Here is a 25,277-nt window from a genome sequence, read left to right on the forward strand (position 1 = left end):
TGACTTTGTACTTTTAGGGGTACAATGGCTACTAAATTAGTTTCTTACCGGGGCATTTCAGGCCCTGGAAAAGACAAATATTTACCTGGGTTTTCAATTAGCCCTTCTGTTTTAATGTCATGTTTCAATGCTGTATTGATCATAACAATACCACCTGAAGAACTTGCCATAGTTGAGGTCTGCGTGTATCGTTACTTCCCAAACGCTGTTGTCATTCTTCAGACTGCAAACTCTTTTAGATTGAATCGACAGTGCCTCTTGTCGTCACTTCATGCACAACATTTTCCCTCAGTTGCTTGAACATTATTATCCTCAGCATGTTTTGTGTTTTCATACTGGGATTGCTGAAAAGCCCTTCATGACATTGTAGCAGCACTGTGGACTGTTGCCAAAATGGAACTGAAGAGACATGGATCATCACCCTCCAAGCTTTCTGAAAAGCAGCACTATGAATCATCGAAGCCCCAGAAGCAGGGGAGGTAAACATGAACAGCAGGACACCCCATTCACACACATAGCGTACAGTGAGGATTTACTACCAGCCCAGTAGGGGATATTAATGCTTTTAGAGCTTGGTGATCCTTCCTATTTTCAGTAGCAAAACAGTCGAAATCTGAAAAGAGGTTTCTTGTTCATCTTTTAAAGGATGCACATGTCTGGAAAAAATGAGTCCCATCCCAAGAACTATGAGTCCCTGCAATTTATTATCACAGAGTACAGATAAAATAATCCTCCGCTATATGACGGTTTTTCCTTTGCGGTCCCGCTGTATTGCCGATTTTTATTTGTGCAATAGGTGGCCAACTTGGCGGCACGGTGGGGGACTGTTTAGAGCGCCTGCCTCACAGTTCTGAGGACTGAGGTACAATCCCCGGCCCCGCCTGTGTGGAGTTTGCATGTTCTCCCCGTGCCTGTGTGGGTTTTTTCCGGACACTCCGGTTTCCTCCCACATCCGAAAAACATGCATGGTAGGTTAATTGACAACTCTAAATTGCCCGTAGGTGTGAATGTGAGTGTGAATGGTCGTTTGTTTGTATGTGCCCTGCGATTGGCCCATTCAGGGTGTACCCCGCCTCTTGCCCGAAGATAGCTGGGATAGGCTCCAGCACGCCCTCGACACTAGTGAGGATAAGCAGTACGGAAGATGAATGAATAAATGAAGTTCTACAATATGTTTGCGTTATCCATTGCACTTGCTCTCTCTCAATATATTATGTTTCAGCCTGCCACTATAGCAATTTTTTAGGACGATATACAATATTTTCCCGAGAATTATCACGATAAACTATAGTATTGTTGATGTTTTTTATGCCACTGATATGATATTATAGAGCGTAATAATTGAAGAAGAGCCTTCTTAAGAATAATTAACTTTCAATTCTAAATAACATTGAACATTGGCATTGTAATGTAGAACAATAAATACAATCTTAGATGAATAAAAACTATAAATAAATCACTCAAAACTAGTATCTCAGAATCAAAATTGCACATGAACAAATATGAAATATTTGGCACATGGGTATAGAGTCATTAACCCACTAAGGAGGCCCAAAAAATGTCTTAAAGCCTGCCAAATTTGAATGAATAAAAAAACATCATGTATTTACTCGAAAGCATTTGGGCTGTTTTTCAATCCGATGCCATAAATTTTAATATCACTGTTATTTTTTAGTCTTTATTTTTATTTATTGTATGAATGTTGTCGTGTTATGTACTGTACTGCATAACTTCTGCTGCCCATCTAATTTCTGCTGCCTCTTTGCTTTTGAAAAAGAGATTTTATCTCTCAATACGGTTTTACCTAGTTAAATAAAGGATATATAACATGTAAAACAAGGCGCGCCGTCGAGCTGCTGGATTGTGATGTGAGGCCTTCACCTGTCAATCAAATGACGCTGAAAATGAGTACGCTTAAGTGAACTACTGCCTGAATTATTATGTTGTATGTATGTATGTATGAATTTTATGCATTATGTTAGAGGTTATGGTTTATTAACAGTTAACTTTCCCATGTGTGTATGTGTGTGTAATGTGGGGAACACACAAACACAACTCAGAGTACTCAAGCTTTAATGATGTTTAATTGAACTAAAATACTTCAGCTTTCCAGATGTGTATGTTTTACCCACGTCTGCCTTCTATGCAACTACAATGAATACACTATTGTATTTCAGGAAGGGCAATCTGCTAATTAAACACAAATTCATTAATGTTAAAAAATAGTTTATGGTGCACCCCTTTCAGCAACTGTTTAAATGTAAAGAAGAGTAAAGTTAGAAAAAAAAGTGCATTCTCAGCAAACCTTAACCATGCCAAAGAGTTTGAGAGATTCCTTCAACGTGGAGAGTTTTAGGACAGACTAGCAGGGAAAAGGGCAAAAAGAAACGTGTTCATCCCTTGTCAAATCCCCTAGGAAATGACCATTGTGGTCTATCTACAGAGTGGCCTGAATAAATACTGATATTTAAGCTCCCGGGAAAAAAACAATGTGGCACAAACAGAAGGAATAGTTCCGATGACATGTATTCACGTGCTTTGGTTTTACTACATTTGAACTATATATACAGTATAGTTTTCAGTGTGCTTTGTAACAAAAAGAGTGTAAAGTTGCAAGCCCCTCGTTGACCTTGCTGTCATGATGAATGATGGGCCATTGGTGCAGCTCACAGCGTGTCCTGAACAAGTGAAATCTGTTGCTGAGACAATCGGATGTCAGCTGGGGACAGGAACAGACAGCCAGCTACAGAAAATGCATTTCCTTCAGGCCACTTATGATTTTAACTGCAATCATATTACATCACTGCACAGTGGCCACTTCATTACTGTGCCTCCACAGCACCACAGTGTGACCAGCCCTTTGACAGTACAATTCATTAGAGCCATTAGCATACAATGCAGTTTAGTCTGTTCTGGATTAGCACTGACATGTTACATCTGAACACGCCTCTACTGTCCCTTAGGCCGAAGCAGCTAAACAGGTGCCTGATCCTCTGCTTGTGAAGCAGCTACAACTTTAATCCATGATCTGCCGTCCCCTATTCAAAGTCAGATTATAAAAGTCAATTAAACTTTATCTCATCCATAATCTCAGCTCTCAGGCACAGTGGGTGCAAGGTTATCAGGCATACACAACAAAATGTAACAAACACACCATGCTGAGTGCTTGCAGGCCATGTGTGTTGGTTGAGCCTTTGTGATTATTCAGTGAAAAATCTGTTCAACCTACGAGCAAATAATAGTACTTGCAAATATTATAAATTTATGTGTATGATTCAAGACACTCAAATTGCAGAGTCTGTGTAATAATATCTGTATAATATCATAACAACTATGTTTTTTTGCGCTGTTGCAACGACAATAGTGACTGCAAGAATGCACACAAATGTAGATTAGAAGGTGGAAATAGGTAAAGGGAACAAAAGAAATTGAAATCCTCTTGCCAACAGCCTGCAGGCTCATGGCTTGCAGCATTGTATTTTATCATCCTTGAGTAGCCCCATGAACACTGGAACGGAACCAGCCTAAGTGTGCAAATCAAACTCACACTGCTTCACCAGACCCTACGGGATAACAGAGTGTGACAGAACACTGGTGAGACAGAACTTCCTGACTTAACAACAGTCTGAAAAACGGCCATGCACCATTAATGCGGTTCATCAATGATTCAGCGGCACCTTGAGGCTGTCACTCAGCTCGGAGCTTTGAGATACATTCAGGCATGTAATCACCACGGCCTGGCAAGTGTTCAGCACTGGCCGCACTGAACGCACCACAGTTATCAAATCCTGTGGAATTGAGTATAGAACCATCAAGGAGCTATTGTTTCCTTAGCATTCTTTTCTCAATTGACTCAGATCTAACATGCTGGCTTCAGCTCAAGGCTATCCAAATACTTTTTTTAAGAAGTTTGTGTAATCGTTGTTCTTTGGAGAGATTAAAAGTCTCCTCTCAATTAAATGAGCCTTGTAAACAGCTCAAACACGTACTAGCTCACAATCCTCCCCTCCCCCGAACAAATGGAAGAAATAAACCAAAATCAGTGATGAAAAAATGAATGGAAATAGTGAAAGCTGTGAGAAGGTTGCTTGTTTGTACACACCACAATTTTTTTTATCACCATTCATTTACAAGACAGACAGACAGAGACGGATAGATAGATAATTAGACATCATCATGATGAGAATGACGTTTTTCTTCAGATCGTAATCTGTCTGCTGTCTACTCCACAGCAACAACCTGAGATCGCTGATGTTAAGTAGATGGTCAGCATCTCAGTAAAATTGAATGTCCTTGCTGAATATTTAAAGTTCAGCTCTTCAACATTTGCTGCTACTTGATTTCCACAACTAGAATTCAAAGATGCCAATGTGTTCTTATACTTTGGTGTCATTTCCAACTTCTTTGCCAACATATCCTGGAAAATGCATGACTGGCCTCCTGAAATTTGAACAACGAACCAAAACGGCCTTCAGAAAGTATTGCAGTACAAATGAGATCTCGTGCGTATTGAACTCTTTGTCTACAAAAGTAGCCGGTTGCCTCACTGTGACTAATTTATCTCCAACATGTTGCTACCCCCACGCCAAATAAATGTTTTTTCTGCAATTTTCTCAATGACCACATGGTGAGAATTCCAAAAATTCCAAAAGTGCAATTTCAATACAAACAGAATTAAAAAGCTCAATAGAACCATAAATCATACATCACAGAAGTTGTTGCACCGCTTCCAATCACCAATCCTCCATAATAGCTTGATGGCTTCAAAACATAATTACTAACCGAGTCCTTTCTCTTTCAGATATATTGAAAATTGTAATAAGTAAATATCCCGAAGAATCAAATCATTATATTGTTACGATCCACTGATATTTATAGATTGCAGCAAGTTGTTGAGGGTGGGGTGGGGGTTTAGGTAGTGAAACCTGATGAGCTGGAGATTCCCAAGCAAAATTTGAGGTCCAGCATGTGGAAACACATTGGCTCTTGCAAGTGTTCTTGAAGTTGCTGGTTTAACACCAAATGTCCAGTTATATGTACCTTGTGCAGCATTCTAGCAAACAGCTTCCTCTTTTGCAAATGGTCTGAAAAAAATACTCTTAACAGCAAAATTGCTCAAAAATTAATCATCCTGCTCCAAACATCCCATCATCAATTGCGAATTGCACTGTAAAGATATGCAGTGACGTGTTCTTTGTCATGCTTATGTGGGCAAGTTGATTTAGCTTGGAGAAGGTGGTATGACCTGAAGACATGCTGTTTCGCTTCTGAATTTGGTCTTTAATTAACTAAAATGCACAGTATTTTAATTAATTATTGTATTGATCCTAACGTTAATTTATACCAGATTCTCTGACAAGAAAAATCTCTATCAGATGCTTCACTTGCACTGTTCAGTCTCCAGGTATTTCATAGTTACACAGGTTTTTGCAAAACACAAGGTAAAATACTGTATCAATTTATAGCAACTGTGCTGCCTCAAATTTAAAAAAAAATATTTTCATTTGTGGGATTCTGCAGTAACGTGATCAACTAATTTTATAATCAACAAAAGTTTTGCGGGATTTGTCAATGATTGTTAAACATCTTCAGCCTGCATCAGTTAATTATTTTAACAAGATAAAAATGTTTGTACAAAATGTCATCCATCCATCCATCCCTCCATCCATTCATCGATCTATTTTCTGAGCTGCTTATCCTCACGAAGGTCGTGGGAGTGCTGGAGCCTACCCCAGCTATCATCGGGCAGGAGGCGGGGTACACCCTGAACTGGTTGCCAGCCAATCGCAGGGCACATAGAAACAAACAACCATTCACACTCACAGTCACACCTACAGGTAATTTAGAGTCCTCAATTAACCTACCATGCACATTTTTGGGATGTAGGAGGAAACCGGAGTGCCCGGAGAAAACCCACGCAGGCACGGGGAGAACATACAAACTCCACACAGGCGGGGCCGGGGATTGAACGCCGGTCCTCAGTACTGTGAGGCAGACGCTCTAACCAGTTGTGCACTGTGCCGCCCCACAAAATGTAATTTTTTACAAATAATCAATATGGACAGGATGTAGAATTGATTCCTTTCTTTGCAATCACAATGAGCTGTTGCACGAGATTCCAGATGAGCATGCAGTATGTGCTGAACATTTTGGCTCACTTCTTGTAAAATGCAAGGATATAGAAACACTGAAAATAGAAATGAAAACACATGCTGGAAACATCTTCCATGCAGTGCTCACACCCTGTTCTCAGCTTGCAGAGACAGCTTGCACTAGTCCATATTTTGTTCTATTGCCAGACGATACATTTTGCACATTTCTTCAATGCAATAAGGACTGAAAATAGGGCAAGCACGTGTTAAATTATGCTCTGATACCATTTACGGACATCGTGACTGGAAGGATGGCGTCAAAGCCAAGCCTCTGCAGAGTAACAGCATGCAAGCAGCATCTCTAACAATGCATTACACTCTGGCAGCAATGGTCTTGGAGGATAAATGAGCCTGCCTCTGTAGCGCTTAATAGCGTAACAGAGCTCATGTGCATCTGTTGCCGGCCACCATTTTCATGTGCGCTCTGTTTTGCTTTGACCTCTAATGGACTTTCTACAGTGCTTGCTAACTGTGCAATGTTGGACATTTGATGGTTCTCCCATAGAAAGCACCATGTAAAGTAAATATTTGACTTGTAATATCAACACAGTGAGGAAGTGCAAGTAGTGCTGTTTAGTTTGTGATGGGCAGGATCTGTCATTAATTACCTGTCATGTCCATATTATCTGGGGTGCCCATACAAATTTGGGTCTGGTTCTCAAATGAGCACCATAGGTCTTTGCTTGGTGCTCATTTTTCTTGACTCACCGACCTAACTGGATGAACTTCAAGTAAATATGTGTATAGAATTTGAATTTTGATTTACACGACACTAGCATTCTCAGACAGGTCTTTGAAGGACGATTCCAGTGATATTATTTTCCTGTGATAAATATTGAGAAAGTTATGAATCTTTAGAACCGGTGAAAATGCTTCCGTTTCTGGGCACTTTCTTATAAGTCAATAGCAGCCAAGGTTTTAGGTGTGACCAGTCGTATTAAAACATTTTGACAGATTTTTGAGGATCGGTTGGAGGCGCACCGGATTGTAAGGTGAGCGTCTCTTGATATTCATGCCAGCAAGGCTCGTGTTGGCTTATTTGGCAGAACAGTCCGCGCCAAGCTGGACGGCGTCTGCGCCGCGGGGGCGGATGTACTTTGGCTTCCGCCAGGAGCATGTGACATTTTGGTGGTTGAGGGCTCTATTTCCAGTGATGCAGCTTTATTTTTGTGCAAGCAAAAGACTCACTACACATTGGCAGACCCGTCTGTGCCAAGGTGGGCGTTGTCAGCACAGCGAGGGTGTGCCCTTGCAGATATGCTTGATGGAGTGAGATCTTGGTGTCAGAAGGTCCGTCTAAATTTAGAGCTGCTAATACCATGACTATGTTGTGGCGCGATTTTGGTGAAACTGATCGGTCTACATGCAGGCAGACAGATAGGCAAGGTCCTTGGGCGTGTGTGGTGGATGACTGATTTTTTTCAACAGTGGACATCCAAACCTCTTAATCATTGTATAAATAAATTAATTGAATACATTATCATTATTATCATCATTTTAATATTTGTTTACATTTTTTGGACGCACGATCGTTGGAGTTGATATACTGTAGATCAATGAGGTCCTTGGACACATTTAAGTCGCCGGAGATTTTTCACCAGCTCATTCTGTATTTCCTAAGGGTATAATGTTAACATTCAATCCTTCAGTCTCGCATGGGTCGCTGAAACCTGTTGTGCATATATGAAGTCACCATGCGAGACTATTTGTGCCACTTTTAAAGGGTATACAATGATTGGAGAAGATAGAAGTCGGCTGTGGTGACACCCAGATCAGTGCAAAGGTCCCATTTCAAAATTGGCTGGGGGTACATCGGTCAACTAAAGTACCAAAACCAAGTCTAGCCAACCTCCTTGTAGAGGGGGCAGATGATACACAAGCTCCTAGGACATCGTTCAGGCTGGATCAGATGTACAGCAGACATAGCACCCTCTGGACCATTGTAGAAAGCAGTATATTAAATGTATCTTCATTACTATCACCGTTATTAGCCCATTTCTATGGCCAGCACGCAACTATGAGGGGGGCACATGCACGAACGATCGTGCATGGGTGGATGCATTCATGAGGTCCGCGGACATATCACCAGCTGTTATGTTGTTTTTTGCTACACCGGCCAAGCAACAATGCTCCATTGACGCACATATCACTCTCTCCATGCATGCGAGACTGTCACTGCACCTCACTTAAAGGGAATGAAATAATTAAGCTGCTTTGATTGGAGGCGAATAAAGTCACCTGTGTTTACGCCCACTGGTGCAGACACCCCCTTTTGTTAAATACGCCAGCTGCGTGTACCTGCGAGATTATGACAACCCCGTCTAACCCGCCCCCTTGTAGAGTAACGCCATGCGTGGCGCCAGATTTGCACTAGTCATGAAAATAGTTGTGTTGAAGTGAAAATAAAACTTTTCTCAGTGCAGTAAACGCTTGCGGATGTCCCCATGACTGGGTTTGCCTTGGGCCCGCAAATGATTAGCGACGCCCCTGCAAAGAGTATTTTGGCTATGCTTAAAAGAAAAAAAGTAAACTTAAAAGAGAATACAGTTCACACACAAATGCAACGTTAGCAAATATTTATCAAGAAATATCATTGCTAATTAACAATTCTCAATATTTGCATCCCTCCATAAAACAGCACTATTGAGTAGCACCAAGCAAATGTCAGCTCTTTGGACAACAGCTAAGGCATGAAATGAGATGAGATGCTTAACGATTCAGAGACGTAAAACAACAGATGTGGTGTTAAAGGCAAAGTCAAGTCAAATTTAACGACACGGGTTTAAGGTCTGAGAGACTTTTACAGCGTAGAAATAGCAACAAGGGGACAGTCGTCAAATAATGAGAGCATAAACATCCAAAATAGGAAACGGTGAATGGAACTCAATTGGTTCAACATCATGATTATTTCGTTTAAATCCTGTATCATGCATACACCAGCACAGAGACTTTGTCTTGTCTGGATAGACACACGAACCTTCACACACCTCGTTGTTCTTTTTTTAAAATTCTGCATTAAGGTTGTTACAGTTTTACTTTGTCGCTGTCTCATGTAACTCAAACATGAATGTTATTTTCAAATAAAGCACTGATTTGTTAAGTCCTTCACTTTATCATGTTGAGCCAACTATCCTCAATGCCCAATTCATGGTTATTTATCTTACAGCTAACCCCTAAAACAAGATCAGACAATCAAAAATAATTGTCTCTAATCCTTCTGCAATGACAATGCACTGTTAATTGACATTGTGTTTGTCAGCAAATCTCACCAGAAGAGCAAAGCCAATAAAGTAACCGACCTAATTATTTTTTTCAATGTTTCCAATACTTTATACTGTATAAATCCTATGCTACTTTGGGTATTTGTGAATGACAAGGAAAAAAAGATCTCTCTTCTCTGACAGATATACAACACACAACCATATTAATTAAATATACTGTATGCTTCTTACTTGTGTTGCACTATTATCGGACCGTCGATGCATGTGACTAAAGTAATTTTGTGACACTTATAGGGCTACTAAAGGTTTTTGCATGCAAAAACAGGCGCCAACTTGATGAATAAGCATCAGAGCTACCTAAGACACACGTAAAGAAAATCGGCCTGTTTTTGTGCCGATTTTGCCCCTTCCCAACCAAGCATGTCAAACAAGACAATCTTAAGTCTTATAATATTATCCCATAAGATTGTCAATAGGTCTGATGTGTGATAAGAGTGGATTAGTCCCAATTTTAAGGTCTGAAACAGGTCGGAGCTGACAATCTTAAACAGTGAACGTGTTCAATAATTATGACAAAAAGTCTTCGTGTGTGTGGGGGAGAGCCGACTTCTCCCGAGTCATGACGCCATGAATTGTAACGTGGAATGGAATATATCAAGAGGCACCCTGTATCAAGATAAGTAAACAACTGTAAATAAAAATAAGCATGTCTTACGTGATGTTGTTGTTGCTTTTTTGTATAAAAGTGGGTTCCCTAGACGGAAAGAGGTATTTTCCAAAGCAAGTAGTTTTTTAAGCAAAACGCCATTTTATAAGGCTCCCGGCTAACAGGCCTAATGCACAAAGTCCTCATTGAAATAGGGCAGTCTCCACCACTTTTACACCTGTTGCCTATTGTGGCACAATCTTAGCATGGCGCAACATGCCTACCAACAGGTCTGACAGATTCAGAATGAACATGCAATTTAGCGCCTACTATTTGGGATGTTGGGGAATCAGGCCCTATGTGCAGGGCTCTACACTAACTTTTGCACTGGTTGCACTGGTGCAACCAACTTTTTCAGTTGGTCGCACCAGCACATTTGGTTGGTCGGAATTTATAAAACACGCGGAAGGCCAAAGTTGTCTTCTCAGCCTTACAAACGTACAACAAAACATGTAACTGTACAGGTAGTGTATTACATGAGAAGCAGATAGCAGTTCCACGTCAGCATGCAGGTGTCTAAAGCAGTGAAAAAGACATGAACTTTAACCAGCCATGTCTTTATATACTGAGACTGTATTAAGAGAGCATTGTAACATATACTCGCAAAAGTGCCATCACATGAAATCTTTACTCGCACACACTGAAAAAAGAGTCGTATATGCAACCATTTTGATTATTTAATTATTTGATGTAATTTGACTGAAAAACCTACTTTTAAAAGATAGGTATTTTATTGAAATGTTTCTTTTTAATGGTGTTCATACTGTACATATATTCCAGACTGTGGAGGGCCTGGCCACCATTGAGTGTGAAATTAAACAACCAAGTAAATATTTTGTTATCTGCCTAGTTACACAAAATGTGTCTGAGAGTGAGCCTCCTGTATGAAGCACTATTACACGGAACCGTCCTGCTACCATGTCAGAGCCAAAGTGTAAGCAGAGCTGCGTTGCATTTTGTTGGATGAACAGATTAGCATTAGTTAAAATTAGCTCTTGATAAGAGGCCCATACTAAAAATCACAGAGAAGTCATCGACACAGTGGTGGAGTATTTTTGTTTGGTGATTGTCCATTCACCACATACACCCAGTGTAGTGATTGAACTACTGTCTCCATGAGTAAAACATTTTTTATGGTCCAGACGGCTATTTGCTTTTTTCCCCCACTCTGGTGGATAATTTGCATTATTTGGTCGCTCCCCTGATCACTGTCCCTGCTTAGCATCTCAGTTGTCATCCTGCTCATTGTATACATAATGACATAGAGAGCCTTATCAGAGCATGTAGGAAACTGTTTTGAGCTGTCTGTGCCAGGAAATGATTGAAATCAAGAATTCTCACATGCAATTGAAAAGACAGTGACATTTTAATTTTAGGATAAAAAAAAATACTAAAAGCCACAGCAATTCACTTACGTGATTTGTTTGGTGCAGTTTTTGCACCAGGTGACCTCCCTGACTTAACGTTTTATTTTGGGCTTTATTGGGCCACTGGTGGGAATCAAACCCACATCTGCATGAAAGGCGGCAGAAGCATTCAGTAATACAATATATTAAGACATCCATATTCTATGGCCCTTCTCCTGTTGACGGATACAATTATTTTTAAAATGTATTTATTTTTGACAATTGTGCAAATAGATGCAGAGCCCTCTAGCACCCAGTCCCAGCTTTTTGGAATGTGTTGCTGCCATAAAATTCCAAGTTAATGATTATTTGCTAAAAACAATCAAGTTTATCAGTTTTTAAATATAGGTTGAAAATGATGTGCATATCATTGTATTCTGTTTTTATTTATGTTTAACACAACGTCCCAACTTCATTGGAATCGGGGTTGTATAACAAGCGTCTAGGTGAGGTAAAACAAAATTGTAGTGGGGGAGTATATGGGTCATTTTCATATAATTTGATCAATAATGGTAAAGACCTGGCCGACTCAATTTCCTTTTGAAAATCAATACATTTGACTGATATGAGTTCAAAAAACAAAAAACAAACAATATATATATAATATGCTAGCGTAACAGTATGCTACTATAGGACTATATATGTACTCCACATGTATAGTCTTGTGTAGATTACAACAATATGAATACAATTCAAACTTTCAATCCTTGTTTTAAATCCATATGTCTTGTAAAATCATACAACCATTGCAAAGCCCAAAATTAACACTCGTGCCCATGCTCAATGTAAACTTCTGACCACAACTGATATGCCCTCTGACTCCAATTTTGACGGGCTCTTAATAGCCCTTGCTAAAAGATAGCTACCCTTTGCGCCTGTCACATGATCATCCCTTCTTGAAATTATGTAACACTCATTTTCTACTGTCCCTATTGTCCTCATAGGAGCCACATTGCATCAATAGCTTGCCACTAATTAAAAGCCCAGCAACCATTCACAGCTCTCCAACCCTTAGAGTTGATTCAAATTGACACAACTGCAGGACTATAGAAAAATTATCTTTTATGAAGCAACTTGTAGGGTAAATGCCAAAGGTCGTCCTGATCATGATTGGTTGTGCCAGAAAGACCACCATGTTCTGGCTATTAACACTTTTCAAGTCTGTTATGGAAATGAGAGTCACCATTAGCTCCATCTGCCTTTTGTGTTTTTAGCGCTGATCCAGTGTGATATAGTGCAGCAGTCAGGGACCAGATGGATTAAATGGGACAGAAGCGGGCCAAACAACAGGACTGCTAAAGGTTTCGATCAATTTCTACACAGACTCAATAATGAGAGGGGAGAATTAACTCTTAATGTGTTTGTCTTGATTGCATTGTGCAAACTGATAACTACAGTACACACACACACACACACACACACAGTAACCCAATTAAAAGGCAGTGACGAAAAAACTCAAATAGAGGCACGAGGGGGGAGGCAGTTTCCGCAGTATGCCCTCATCTCTACCAGTCTTTCTCGGGGGCTCACACAGCTGACTGGAGAGCAGCTGGTGAGATGGCACCTGGTACAAGTAGCGCCGCTACTAGCTTAACTACATTTCTCAGTCGCGGGGTCGTAGCATCGCTCTTTTCAACAATCAAATCCTCTAGCTTTTCAGAAGTGAAGCTACTTTTGTAATCACACGGCGAAAGTGCGGCAGCTTTTCCCAGGCACTTCAAAACCTTAAATGCCTCTTTTCCATTTGACATCATGTATTACGTACCTATTGTCATGCCCGACCTTGTAGCTGATACCCGCGATCTGTGCGGAGCAGTACGAAATAGTGCACAGCTGAAAGGAATCGCAGAGGAGGGGACAGAGTTGTTTATATTTCGTCAATCCTGTTAGATTTGACATCTGGAGGGTATGAAAAACCGTGTTTAAGTGCTATACTTCAGGAGGAATAATTCACACGTTAGCTATCGGTAGTGCATAACGTTTTTATTTTTGCACATCCTCACTACAACACTCCAGACCCTTACAGTGTAAGAGCACACTCAAATCCCCATGGCCAAATTCATGCTACTCATCGAGTCCTCACAGAATACTTACATGATCTGATTTCCATTTAGTGGCAACAACAAAATGCAGCTCTGTCAACATCTAAGACGTACAGCAGAAATTTAAGAACACACATTAAGCTGCAGTAAGTGCCGAGGTTGACACAACAATCGCCAGCTGAACTAGTCATCACAACACAACAAACATCAACAGCTCTTTTTTGCAGCAGTAGAATAAAACCTTAGGGAATTTAGACAATTGAAACTTTAGGGAATTTAGACAGGATGAGGTAGAAAAAACAGACATCAAAAGACAGATAAAGCCGAAAAGTATAACTCCCTGTGTTATTCAGAAATATTATTTGTGCAAATTATTTTCTCTACAAAACCAAATTTCTGTGGTCTATTAAATGAATAATTTGATAGGGGTGGCACGGTGGGCAACTGGTTAGCCTATCCCAGCTGACTCTGGGCGAGAGACGGAGTACACCCTGAACTGGTCGCCAGCCAATCGCAAGGCACATATAGACAAACAACCATTCACACTCACATTCACACCTACGGGCAATTTAGATTCTTCAATTAACCTACCCTGCATGTTTTTGGGATGTGGGAGGAAACCAGAGTGCCCGGAGAAAACCCACGCAGGCACGGGGAGAACATGCAAACTCCACACAGGCGGGACCGGAGATTGAACCCGGTCCTCAGAATTGTGAGGCAGATGTGCTCATTACTGCCGTCTGTAGCTCAAATAAACCTCGAATGAATTCAATGAAATTAAATGAAAATGGTCATGTAGCATCATTAATATTGAATAAAGATATACTATTTTTGGCTCATGTTGAGATCTCAAGTTCAATTACGACCGCACAATTTGAAAATGATCCAAGTAAAACTAAAAAATAATAATAATAATAATAATAATCTCTGCGCCAGAAGCAAGAGGCAATCTGTAGTATTGCACGGTGTCTCAAGTGGTGTAAAATTAGTAGAGTACTCTAAAAGAGCACAGACCAAGGTTTAAAAGCGCCGTGTAAAATCAACAGCTAGAATGAGGAATCTTGAGAATGAGGAATCTTAATGGGTTAAAATACCAAATCATATTGCATCTACAACATTAACTTTCATTAACATTCTGGTCAGCAAAGACATAATAAATTAGGAGTGGGCCTCTCTGCAACGACAGCTGGGAATTTGTTTGTGATTATTCATAATTAGTGTTGACACAAACAAATTTACTTTTTTTGTCATACAATACATACGCATATACATTACACAGCACTCTATTGCAGTCTTCCATCAGACTACCAGAGGAATGTACATCATTAATAACTAATGATATAAAAAGTAATCTACTCTTCATTTAAACACATGTACGATGAGGCAAGTGTATATTTGCAAACAAACAAAAATATATTACAAAGACGAATTGTTGTCAGAGGTCTAAACTCATTACTCGTAGAAATAAACTCTCTGCAACTCCTATCTGGTTATTGGCGAGGGGTCGTCTTTTTTGGGAGGGTCCCATGAGCCGAACCATTGACCACAATAGCACATCTGCAGGCAGAAGTTTGAGATAAATGAGCCACAGCTACTGTAAGTGCTGCATGTAGATGTGACATAACACACAGCTATAAGCCTGATTAGTGAATGGTTAAGTCAGAGGATAGTGAGGAGGCTGCATGGCTGCCTCCTCACATTTGAAACAATTGCAAGTGAGAGCACAGTAAAATAGTGCCAACACTTAGCAGCAACCAAAACACATTCTGAATACCTGATTACTCATGTCCTCAAAAAAGTCTTTTATTTTCAGTCAGCAGAATATATAATTCAATTTTCCAGTACACAAAGAGGCATTCAACTAAAATACTAAAAAGAATCAATCGTATCCATGTGGGAGTTTACTATGATTGTTTGTCTTTAGCCCGGGCTTTATTACCTCTGCCAACTACAAAAGCATGAGGGTGAGCGGTATTGTTTTGATTGCTGTTGGTCTTGTTTATTAGTTACAATAAACAAACAACTGCAAATACAAAGAAATATCAAACTTTGTGATGGGTTAGGCACGTGTGCTTGAGAAGCATAACATTTTGGTGCAAATCTTTTTCGAAAATGAAGATAGTCGCAATGGAACGGCTTTACCCGCCCAAGAATCAAAACAAGATATTGTTTTGATCCTGTGTCATCCTTCTATGCAGGACCGAGATCCCTTTTAGAATATGGGGGAAAGCCAGAATTGCGTGTGTGTGTGTGTGTGTGTGTGTGTGCCGATAGGTAATTCCTTGCCATCTACTGCCTCCTTCTTGTCAGAGTGCTAGCTGCTGATTGCCACACACACAGTCTTACCTACAACAATGTGGTCAGTAAAACAAACAAATGCAGCGCTTCCTTCTTTGTCTTCTTTTAACTGTTAAACCTTCGTTTTGCTATTCAAGGTTGCCTTGTATCCCTAATATGCTTAACTAATTTTATCTCAGGAAATCGGATTTGTAATTTCTAATTACAAAGGTGAAACTTACAATTCAAAGCCCTAAAAGTATGAAACATTTGGTTGTATGAGGTAAACGACAGCTGTATTTAAAAAAAACCAAAAAACTCATCACACTTCCCTCTTGTCATGTAAACACATGAAGGCAAAAGAAATATGTTTGCATACTATATTTGAACTAAAGTAACTGTTATTTGGGTGGTTTCAATTATTGTTGACGTTTGCTCTTTCCAGTGCTCTAAGACAAACTTCATCAAACTCTTAACTGCAATAATAAATTCCTTCTTTAAAACTACACAAGGGTGTCATACACAAGTAGGAAAAAAAATATATGTAAAAAATTCATGCCTTGAGGAATCAACACAATCAAACATTATATTTAGTAGCAGTTTTAGAAGAAAACGGGTGAACATGCCAAAAGACCACACCAGTCGACGTCACACTGACAGATACAAAAGCAAAGTGGTTTGATATGACATTTGATGTTTAAAAAAAGCACAGCTTGCTTAAGCAGATTCTTTCTTTGGTGACTATGGTGGTATAATTCGTATACTTTCAACAGTAATGGAAGGACATGCAGACCAAGAGAGATTTGATTTAGCATTTTTACCGATTAAAATCCCTGATTGTATTGTAGCTGTTTGTTCGTTTTGCATGCGACATGTTTGTTGGTGAGTATGGATACTCCCCAAACAGATGTGCTTCAATAGTATGGTGATTAAAAGAACCCCTGCAAGGGCTTCATCATCTGAGGACGATAAAGTGCAGTGCTACACCATTGCAAACTACGAGCACATAATGTGAAGTGAATACAATTTAAAGTGTCAAAAGGGAGAATCAGTAAAATACGGTATGCCATTTTACAGATCATCTTGTAGAGGTACATCATTTTGAGGCACAGGGCTTTTTGATTCATTGCTGTAATAAACCCATGTTAGTTATTTTCCTTATCATTAATTTATATGCACTGTATATGGCAATGTTATGGCAATACATTGTGTTTTTGTATTCTGGGTCGCAGGAAAGAACCACATTTCTAATTTGGGTCTGCATCTGTTCATGAAACCCTGACATACAGTATATGAACAAAAGTCTTGGGAGATATTGTTTTTTCTATTATAAGTTTATCGAGCTCCGTAGGCTCGCTGCACACCGAGTAATGTGGTTCAAGATGAAACTGCACAATTGCTAACAAAATACAATTGCCGACTCACCCTCGTATACCGAGCGTTTGACCACCGCACGTCTACCAACTCGCTGCACCCAAACAAAAACAAAAAAAAAAGTCTTCTTTTTGGGAAACAATATTTGGAAACACCACATATATTATTTGATTGAACCACAGACAGTATGGCACAATTGTCAAGGAAAAAGCAGAGTGCCCTGGCTGCTGTATACTGATACAAAGAGCGGGAACGGATAAGAATAAAGAGAGCGTGGCTATTTGAAAGGCTGTTGACCTTGCTCAAGAGCACTTTAACAGTAGCCAACAAGCAGACTACCATCTCTCCAGCAAGTCGTTGCCATTTTTTCACATTTTGGTCCGTAGTGGGACTCAAACACAGGTCTTCAAATTCCAAAGCCCAAGTCCTTACAGACTGAGAGGCTACCACTCAAATTATAAATATAATTACATACCGTAGTATTATCATTATCACCTTATGTATATTCTGTATAGGTACAGCTTGGCGACAGACGGCTGGATGTCGCTTGGTACCCGCAAACATATTTTTTGTTGATCATGTGATACAAAATGGTATTTTTGACTTGCCATTACATTTGCGACAATGCAACACTGTTGACCAAAACTAATTGCTGACAGTCGGCTACTCATGAAAACTAGTTGCAGAACCCTGCAAACTGCGCGATATTCAGTCGCGTTCGGCCGAGTCGCTCGCTGTGCGGCGGGCTTTATTTCCTGCAGAATCTCCACTTGACATCTTACAAGACATTTTGGACAATTCTATTCAGCAATCTTAATGGGAACTGTTTCTGGAAGGTCCTTTTTTCCTGTTTCAGCATGACTGTCACCCAGTCTACAAAGCAAGGTCCATAAAAGGCATAGTTGGATGATTGAGGTGTGGAAAAACTTGAAACCATGAAACACCATCAAACACCTTTGGAATTAACTACTAGACTTCCCAGAAGATTCATCCTCATTAGATGAAACTGATTACCTATTCTTCTCTTACTGTGCCAGTCTTAACACAGCCATTATCTATTCCACCCCATGAAAGGACTTTACAGTTATGATTGAATACAAGTTGTTGAAGTCTGCACATTGAAGCTATTATATTACTTAATAAATAAGCAATTACTAATTACCATGTCTGCACCTCTCAGTGACCTTTTGAACATACATAAGACACAGTAAAGGTGTGTTTTGGTTGGGGTGTGGGGTGCATAGACGCTTTCCACAGTGATGGAGACAAATGACGAGGCTGCATTGCTGTAAACGAGTGAGTCAGCCCTCTCTGCAGACAGAAGAGGCCATGGGAGGCTGGGGAGATGTGGGGTGTGTGTGTGTGTGTGTGTTGGGGGGCATGGGAACTGTTCATGGTGCTGAAATTTCCAAAATTCAGAAGAGCTCTGCTCATAGCGATTCAAGGGGTCAGAGTTATTATATTTACATTAAATTGGAGCAAGCTGTCCTACCATAGCTGCGTGTTGAATATAATTGGTCTGACTGTGTAACAGGTTCCTCAGAAAACCCCATTCTAATTACACAGGCACAGACAAACTGTCCTTAATGAGGTATTTAGAATTTAGAGTCCAGATCAGAATTGCCATTGTGGAAAGAAGGTGGGCACTGTGTCATTCTTTGTGATCCAGAGTCTAAGAGAATCTCAGGAAAGTACTTTTATTTGCCTCATAAAACCTCAATCAGTCCCCTTTGACAGTTGTATTGGGTTAAGTTACTGGAAGACTCCACCTCACACACAAACAGAGACCTCCATATGAGGTGAATGTGAAATTATCAAAATTCACAAAACAAAACAAAACATCGAATCATGCCTTTTACCCCCATTCTTTGGAATTATGGGTATTTTGCTTTATCACTTTGAGGCACAGAAGGTGATCCAGCTACATTTTGAAAGTGATGTAACTGCTGCCTTTGAGGTATAAATCACTGCCACGCTTCTTATTGCCGAATAGAGCTAACTTTACAGCAAGTTGACCTGATTTTCCTCGAGGAGCACTGCAACGGTGACTGGTGGCATTATTCTCTTATACACACTGTACCTATTGTGTAATAGTTTAAACTGGAGAACTCAGAAGCTAGTATTGTGAGGAAAATAATGACATGACATGGCACAATTAAGCAACAGGTCTGGTGCTGCCAAAAAGCCTTCCAAGATAATACATCCATTATAACGATCATTTTTCACATTTTTAGATGAGAGCAAAGGGAGCGTGATGTCACAGGTCTGTTAACAGGGGTCTTTCTTGCAGGCACTGCAGAGACCAGGCAGGCGGGTGTGGTGACTGCATTCACAGACGCGCAATCCCTGGCGCAAAGGCTTCCGGCAGACCTTTAACGAGCACACGTATGCCTATAATGCGACAGACGTGTATTGAAATTCACATCCCGGGTTCCAATCCAGAACATGGCAAACGACAGCCGCAAGGTGCACGCTGACTGCGCGCCTCCACAAGCCGGCGTTTCCGAGGAAAAAAATGCAAGTACAAGCACAATATGACATCTGCTTCCATCTACTAACAGTTCAGTATTCTCCACGGACACCACTCCCCCCCCCCCCCCCCCCCCCCCGCGCAACACCCCGAGAGCACACACACACACAGAGACGCACGCGCGCGCGCTCACGCACGCACGCACACGCTGCCTGTATGGCCACACTTGGTCATTCCTATGCGGCGTTTTCCAGCCAGCTTATTTCCAAAGAGCCTCATAAAATATGCAGGTAAACAGCAACTTGGAAAGCAGCGACAAGCATTTCAAGCACATCACTTTTCACGCTCCGCTGAGAACTGACCTCCCAGTCTAACGAGTCCCACTCTTCGGTAAACATCCGGAGGATTTCGTTTCATCCAAAAAAAAAAAAAAAAAAATAAAATAATAATAATAATCAGACCAGGCGCAAAAGCGGCTCTGCGCACGAAGCGACTCGGTGATGCGATTGCCACTTGCGCTTTGGTTATTATCCTCATGAATAGGGGACGTCTTCCGGAGGAGGCATCTCGGCGGCGTCGAGATCAACTTGAGTGGCACAAATGAATCATGCTAGGCTTCATAGTCCAACATTTTCTCTGGGCGCGATGCTTGGGACCAATTAAAACACCACTTGCGCTCCGAGGCGAATAGCTCCTGACAAGCGCTCCTTCCCTCTCCGACCATCGCTTCTATTGCTATTCTCTTTATGGGGGTGGGGGCAGTTTATTTCCGAAATATTTCCATCATTTTGCATATATATATTTACATGAAAAAATAAGATTCCACGCGTTTGACGAATATGCGACAAGAAAGGGAGCTTTCAAATGCCCTCTTCATGAAAGCCTTCAAAACACGTGACTGCATCTATTCTTTATTGGGAAACGAGGTTCCCCACCCATAGTAGGCTCGAAGAAGTCGAATAGGAGGGGGGGGGTGCTAAGATGAATGACACTGCCATCTCATACACTACTCACCATGAGCACGGCAAAGTTATTAAGATGGGTGCAGTGAATGGTGGTCGTGTTTCCACCGGAGCCTGTTATGTGGCAGCCCTCTGCCCTCCAGCCACCATGTCCATCCAGCAGGTCAAAGTCCCAATAGGCTGCGGTGGGTTCTACCCCCAGTGCGAAGTGTCTGAGTGCAATAGTGACGGAGTGCACGGCGCTACCCAGGCTGCAGCCATCTGCAAAATAAAAAAAAAAAAAAAAGGGGGAAGCAATGTATTCAGTAAAGGAAATCAAGTGAAAAGTCAGTGCGTGCACTAGTTAAAAAAAAAAAAGTGTGAGTTTAATGCAATGACGTATGAAGCCAAATTGGAAGAGCAAGATGCTGAAGATTGCTATATTTATGTATTTTTCACTTTAGAAAAATACATAAATATAGCAATGACACATGTGGCGTAGTATTGATTTGGGTGGCTAATGCGCGCAAGCATGTGACGCGATGTAACACGACGTAGCGTTGACATACCGGAACGATGGTCAAATGGATTTCCTCTTACCTAATTTGGTGAAAGCAACTGGTGTTGACACGCTCCTGCGCTTCCCATCGTCCGCGAGATTGGACGAATTACCCGTGCACGGGAAGAGTTTGCCATTGCGGAACACGATGAACTGCAGCCTGCAAGTGGAGTTATCAACAGATTGCAAGGCAGAGGAGGAGGTGTGCGGAGCAGCCAGAGGTAAATGGATGGAGGCGACTGCCTCGGAGTTCTGCGGATTGAACGCAAAAAAAAAAAAAAAGGAGATGGACGTTAAGTAATCATGCGCCCAATTTGCGTCGGGGAAGGTGTAGAAAGACAACAATTCATCACATAAAAAAAAGACAAATGGCTTTCTTTTGTCTTCTATGGAAGAGACCATAAAGCACAAGTGACCAAGGCAGTGAGAATCCTGTTTGAAGCTCGCCTATTTGGTCAGACTCCCTGCCGCAGAGGTGGAAATGGTTTTTACCATCTCAGCTTGAGGGCACATCATCACTGCCGTTTGATTTAAAGAGACAACTAGTCTGACTTTATCTTCTTTTCACATTTTGAAATAACACTTAACTCCTCCCAAAAGAACACAGGTCAGACTGAAGGGTTTTGAGTGAAGTGCAATGCTGAAGGTATAGACACACACCACCATTGAACCAGGTGACATGGAAATGTGTGAGTGTAGATATATATACATACACACACACACACACACACACTTTTGCATCATAGTTCTTAGGTTCAGGCAGTGGTGTGCAAAGGGGTGCCCGACAGGGCGGTGGCCCCGGGCATCCAATTCAGGGGGGGCCATGCAAACACATAAGGGTGGGCATTAAAACCTTCCACCCCCATCCAGCCAACCATGTGAGGAATTTGCATACTCTCCCCGTGCTTCTGTGGGTTTCCTGCGGGGACTCCAGCCTTCTCCCACATTACAAAAAACATGCATGCTAGGTTCAGTTAAGACTCTAAATTGTCTATAGGTGTGAATGTGAGTATGTTTGTCTGTACAGCTATTTGGCCTGAAATTGACTGGCGAACAGTCCAGGGTGTACCCTGTCTCTCGCCCAAAGTCAGCTCAGCTCCAGCTCACCAGTGACCTCAATGAGGACAAGTGCTATAGATTGACAAAAGTCTGGGTTTGAAGAACTGGTCCAAGAAGCAGAGCACATCCTGGTATCTAACTTAGGTCACTTTATTAGTAGCCTTTGTAAATCCTTTGTAAAGGAGAAAGAAATAATAGTGTTTGTATTGGAAATCATTTGATTGTGCAAGTGTACTTAATGTTGTGTCTGGAGAGTGTAGAGTTGGCTTTTTTTCTTTTTTTTTTTCTTTAAAGGCCGTAATAGTACACAGTCAGAACCAGGTACTCCAGTTCTATCATAACACAGGGAAAAACAGTATTGCCAAAGGTGTGTAATTAAATAAATAAATAAAAATCACCCCAAGTTAAAGTGACTGCAAGTTAAAGCATGTGACACTTTCATTTGTGAAAACACTCAACCTCCAAGGATCCTATATTATGGGAAAAAAAATACTTGACAATAAAATATTCAAATTGACAGCTATTTAAAAAAAAACACATTATCAAAAAAAAAAAACAACAACAAAAAACTCGTTATCAAGAAAAGAAAGTGCTTAACCTTGGTCCTGAAATCGTACTGTAGTGACAATATGTTTTACAGACATACAAACAACAAAGGCATGAAAAAGGTGACAAAAAAAAACATTGGGGGGGGGGGGGGGGGGCTACTGGGGGGGATCCCCCAGGCCCCCGCAGAGAACTTTTTTTTTTTTATTTTAACATAAATTATGCAATCTGGAAGACTGAAGAGTACAATAAGGCAAAATAAAGATGATTCTGATTCTGAAAATAAACATTTTCTTCACGCAAAAAAACATTTATTTAGACCACTGAAGTCCAAAATATTCGCAATTTACTGCATGGTGTTTTCTCAAGTTATAAGTGAGCTGAAATATCCACGTTTGGGCAGACAGTGCCAGACAAATACTACAATGCATGAAAGCTGTTGTTTTTGTTCATCTAATGTAAACAAGAGTAGCGCTCTTCCCAAAATGATGGCCATTCAGGCACGACGACCAGCCGGGCTGGCTTATGTAGTGTTAATACCTATGCCCAGGAAGCCCAGTAGAAGACGTTGTGTGGGATCATGTGACTTTCTTGTGCCGTTTGATTGGTGAACTAGACTTAAACGTCACTCGCGCTTAAATTAGCAACAGCGCCCAATGGGGAAGTCGAAGTCTTGTGCACTAAATAGTTGATAAATAATCAATAATTGATCAATAAAAGTAGCGAGCGACATTTAGATCATTGTAAAGGAGTAAAACTACCGTTACTTCTTAGGAGCAGAAGCGGCAGAAGTGTGTTTTATGGTCTCATCAACTCCTGTGACTTATCCGGCGACAGCGACACCCCCAAGAAAAAACTAATTGGATCCATACAATTCACGTAAATGGCCGATTCTGAGTTCAAAAGGGCAAATTTCGCCGAAAGGACTGATTTTCGTGTATGGTTTTATTGCAGAGGTTACCAACATGGGGCACCAAGTCACGCCCAAGGATGATGAGTCGCTCGCAGGCCTGTTCTGAAAATGCTGTAACTCACCAGTGATAGAACATCAAAGCGATCATTTGAAAATGTAAACAGGCATGCACTCTATACCATCCATCCATCCATCTTCTGTACCGCTTTATCCTCACAAGAGCCGCGGGCGTGCTGGAGCTAACCCAGCAATCTTCGGGCGAGAGGCGGGGTACACCCTGAACTGGTCGCCAGCCAATTGCAGGGCACATATAAACAAACAACCATTCACACTCACATTCACACCTAAGGTCAATTTAGAATCTTCCAGATACCGACCATGCATGTTTTTGGGATGTGGGAGGAAACCGGAGTACCCGGAGAAAACCCACACAGGCACGGGAAGAACTTGCAAACTCCACACAGGCTGGGCCGGGATTTCAACCCCGGTCCTCAGAACTGTGACGCAGCTGTGCTAACCAGTCAACCACCGTGCCGCCCACCCTATACCAATACTATAAAAACACTGTGATACCTCACTGCTAAAAAATTACACGTACCACTTGTTTTGAGTCAAGTATTTTAAGACTGACTGTAACAAATCCAGTTTCATGCAGCAATCTGTGCTCCCTCCTGTGGATGGTGCCTCCCAGGAAAGATCACTCCCTAGAGCGCAGTCCAGAGTGACAAAGAAATGTCCACAAGCTTTTGCGCTTGTGCGCAGGTCGTTATGAAAAAAGAGGCACATAAATGTGGAAACATTTTGCTGACACAGTCGATAGTCACGGCAAGTTGAAAGATATTACACGCTAAGTTTGCAAAGCCCGATTTAAAGCCGCACAGCCAAAAATCTTGCTGAGTGGCATGATCAATGACTTCAAATGGCATGACTTCAAAGAGTGACCAGTAAGCAAATGTGTTGCATTCAAATGGCTCACCTTCAAATTAGGGATGTTAAGATTTGCTTCGTATCTCAATTTCTTTTTTGAAGTTTAAAACCTGGTTATGTAGAATTGTAATTATTTTTTTGGGAATTAAGATGGAAGAATAGATCTTGATGAGATAATTCCTGAATAAATAAAGGATGTTTTACAAAATAATGACGTGTGTGTGTGTTTCATTATGCCGGCATGGTTAGACTAGTTAGAATATCTGCCTCACAGTTCTGAGGACCCAGGTTCAAATCCGGCCTCGGCTCTGTAGAGTTTGTATGTTCTCCCCGTGCCTGCGTGGATTTTGTCCGGGTACTCCGGTTTCCTCCCAAAACCCAAAAACATGACTGGTAGGTTACTCGAAGACTCTAAATTCCCTGTAGGTGTGAATTTGAGTGAGAATGCGATTGGCTGGCGACCAGCTCAGGGTGTACCCGGCCTCTCGCCCAGAGTCAGCTGGCATAGGCTGCAGCACCCCCGCGACCCTAGTGAGCATAAGCGGTATGGAAGATGAATGAATTATTCTGATCCCTCAAGAGGAAATTCATCGTACATACTGGTTTGATTTGTCTCTGGTAGCTCCTTTCTGTTTTAAGACATGTCTGTTGTAAACCACTGGAAACACACAATTGATATTTTGT

The 25,277-nt window shown here is 41.1% G+C and overlaps 1 protein-coding gene across 3 annotated transcripts in view; it reads right to left on the reverse strand.

Moving 5' to 3' along the window:
• Positions 1 to 25,277, reverse strand: part of LOC133485514 (adhesion G protein-coupled receptor A3) — a 230,774-nt gene that overhangs the window by 47,544 nt on the left and 157,953 nt on the right. For all 3 annotated transcript variants that reach the window (XM_061789329.1, XM_061789330.1, XM_061789331.1), the window contains 2 exons: positions 21,190 to 21,400; positions 20,663 to 20,871 (listed from right to left, as the gene is read on the reverse strand). In XM_061789329.1, the coding sequence (XP_061645313.1) occupies positions 20,663 to 20,871; positions 21,190 to 21,400 (420 nt within the window). The remainder of the gene's footprint in view (positions 1 to 20,662; positions 20,872 to 21,189; positions 21,401 to 25,277) is intronic.

The sequence above is a fragment of the Phyllopteryx taeniolatus genome, chromosome 11 (genome assembly GCF_024500385.1).
Source record: "Phyllopteryx taeniolatus isolate TA_2022b chromosome 11, UOR_Ptae_1.2, whole genome shotgun sequence".
In the NCBI taxonomy this organism is placed as follows: Eukaryota; Metazoa; Chordata; class Actinopteri; order Syngnathiformes; family Syngnathidae; genus Phyllopteryx; species Phyllopteryx taeniolatus.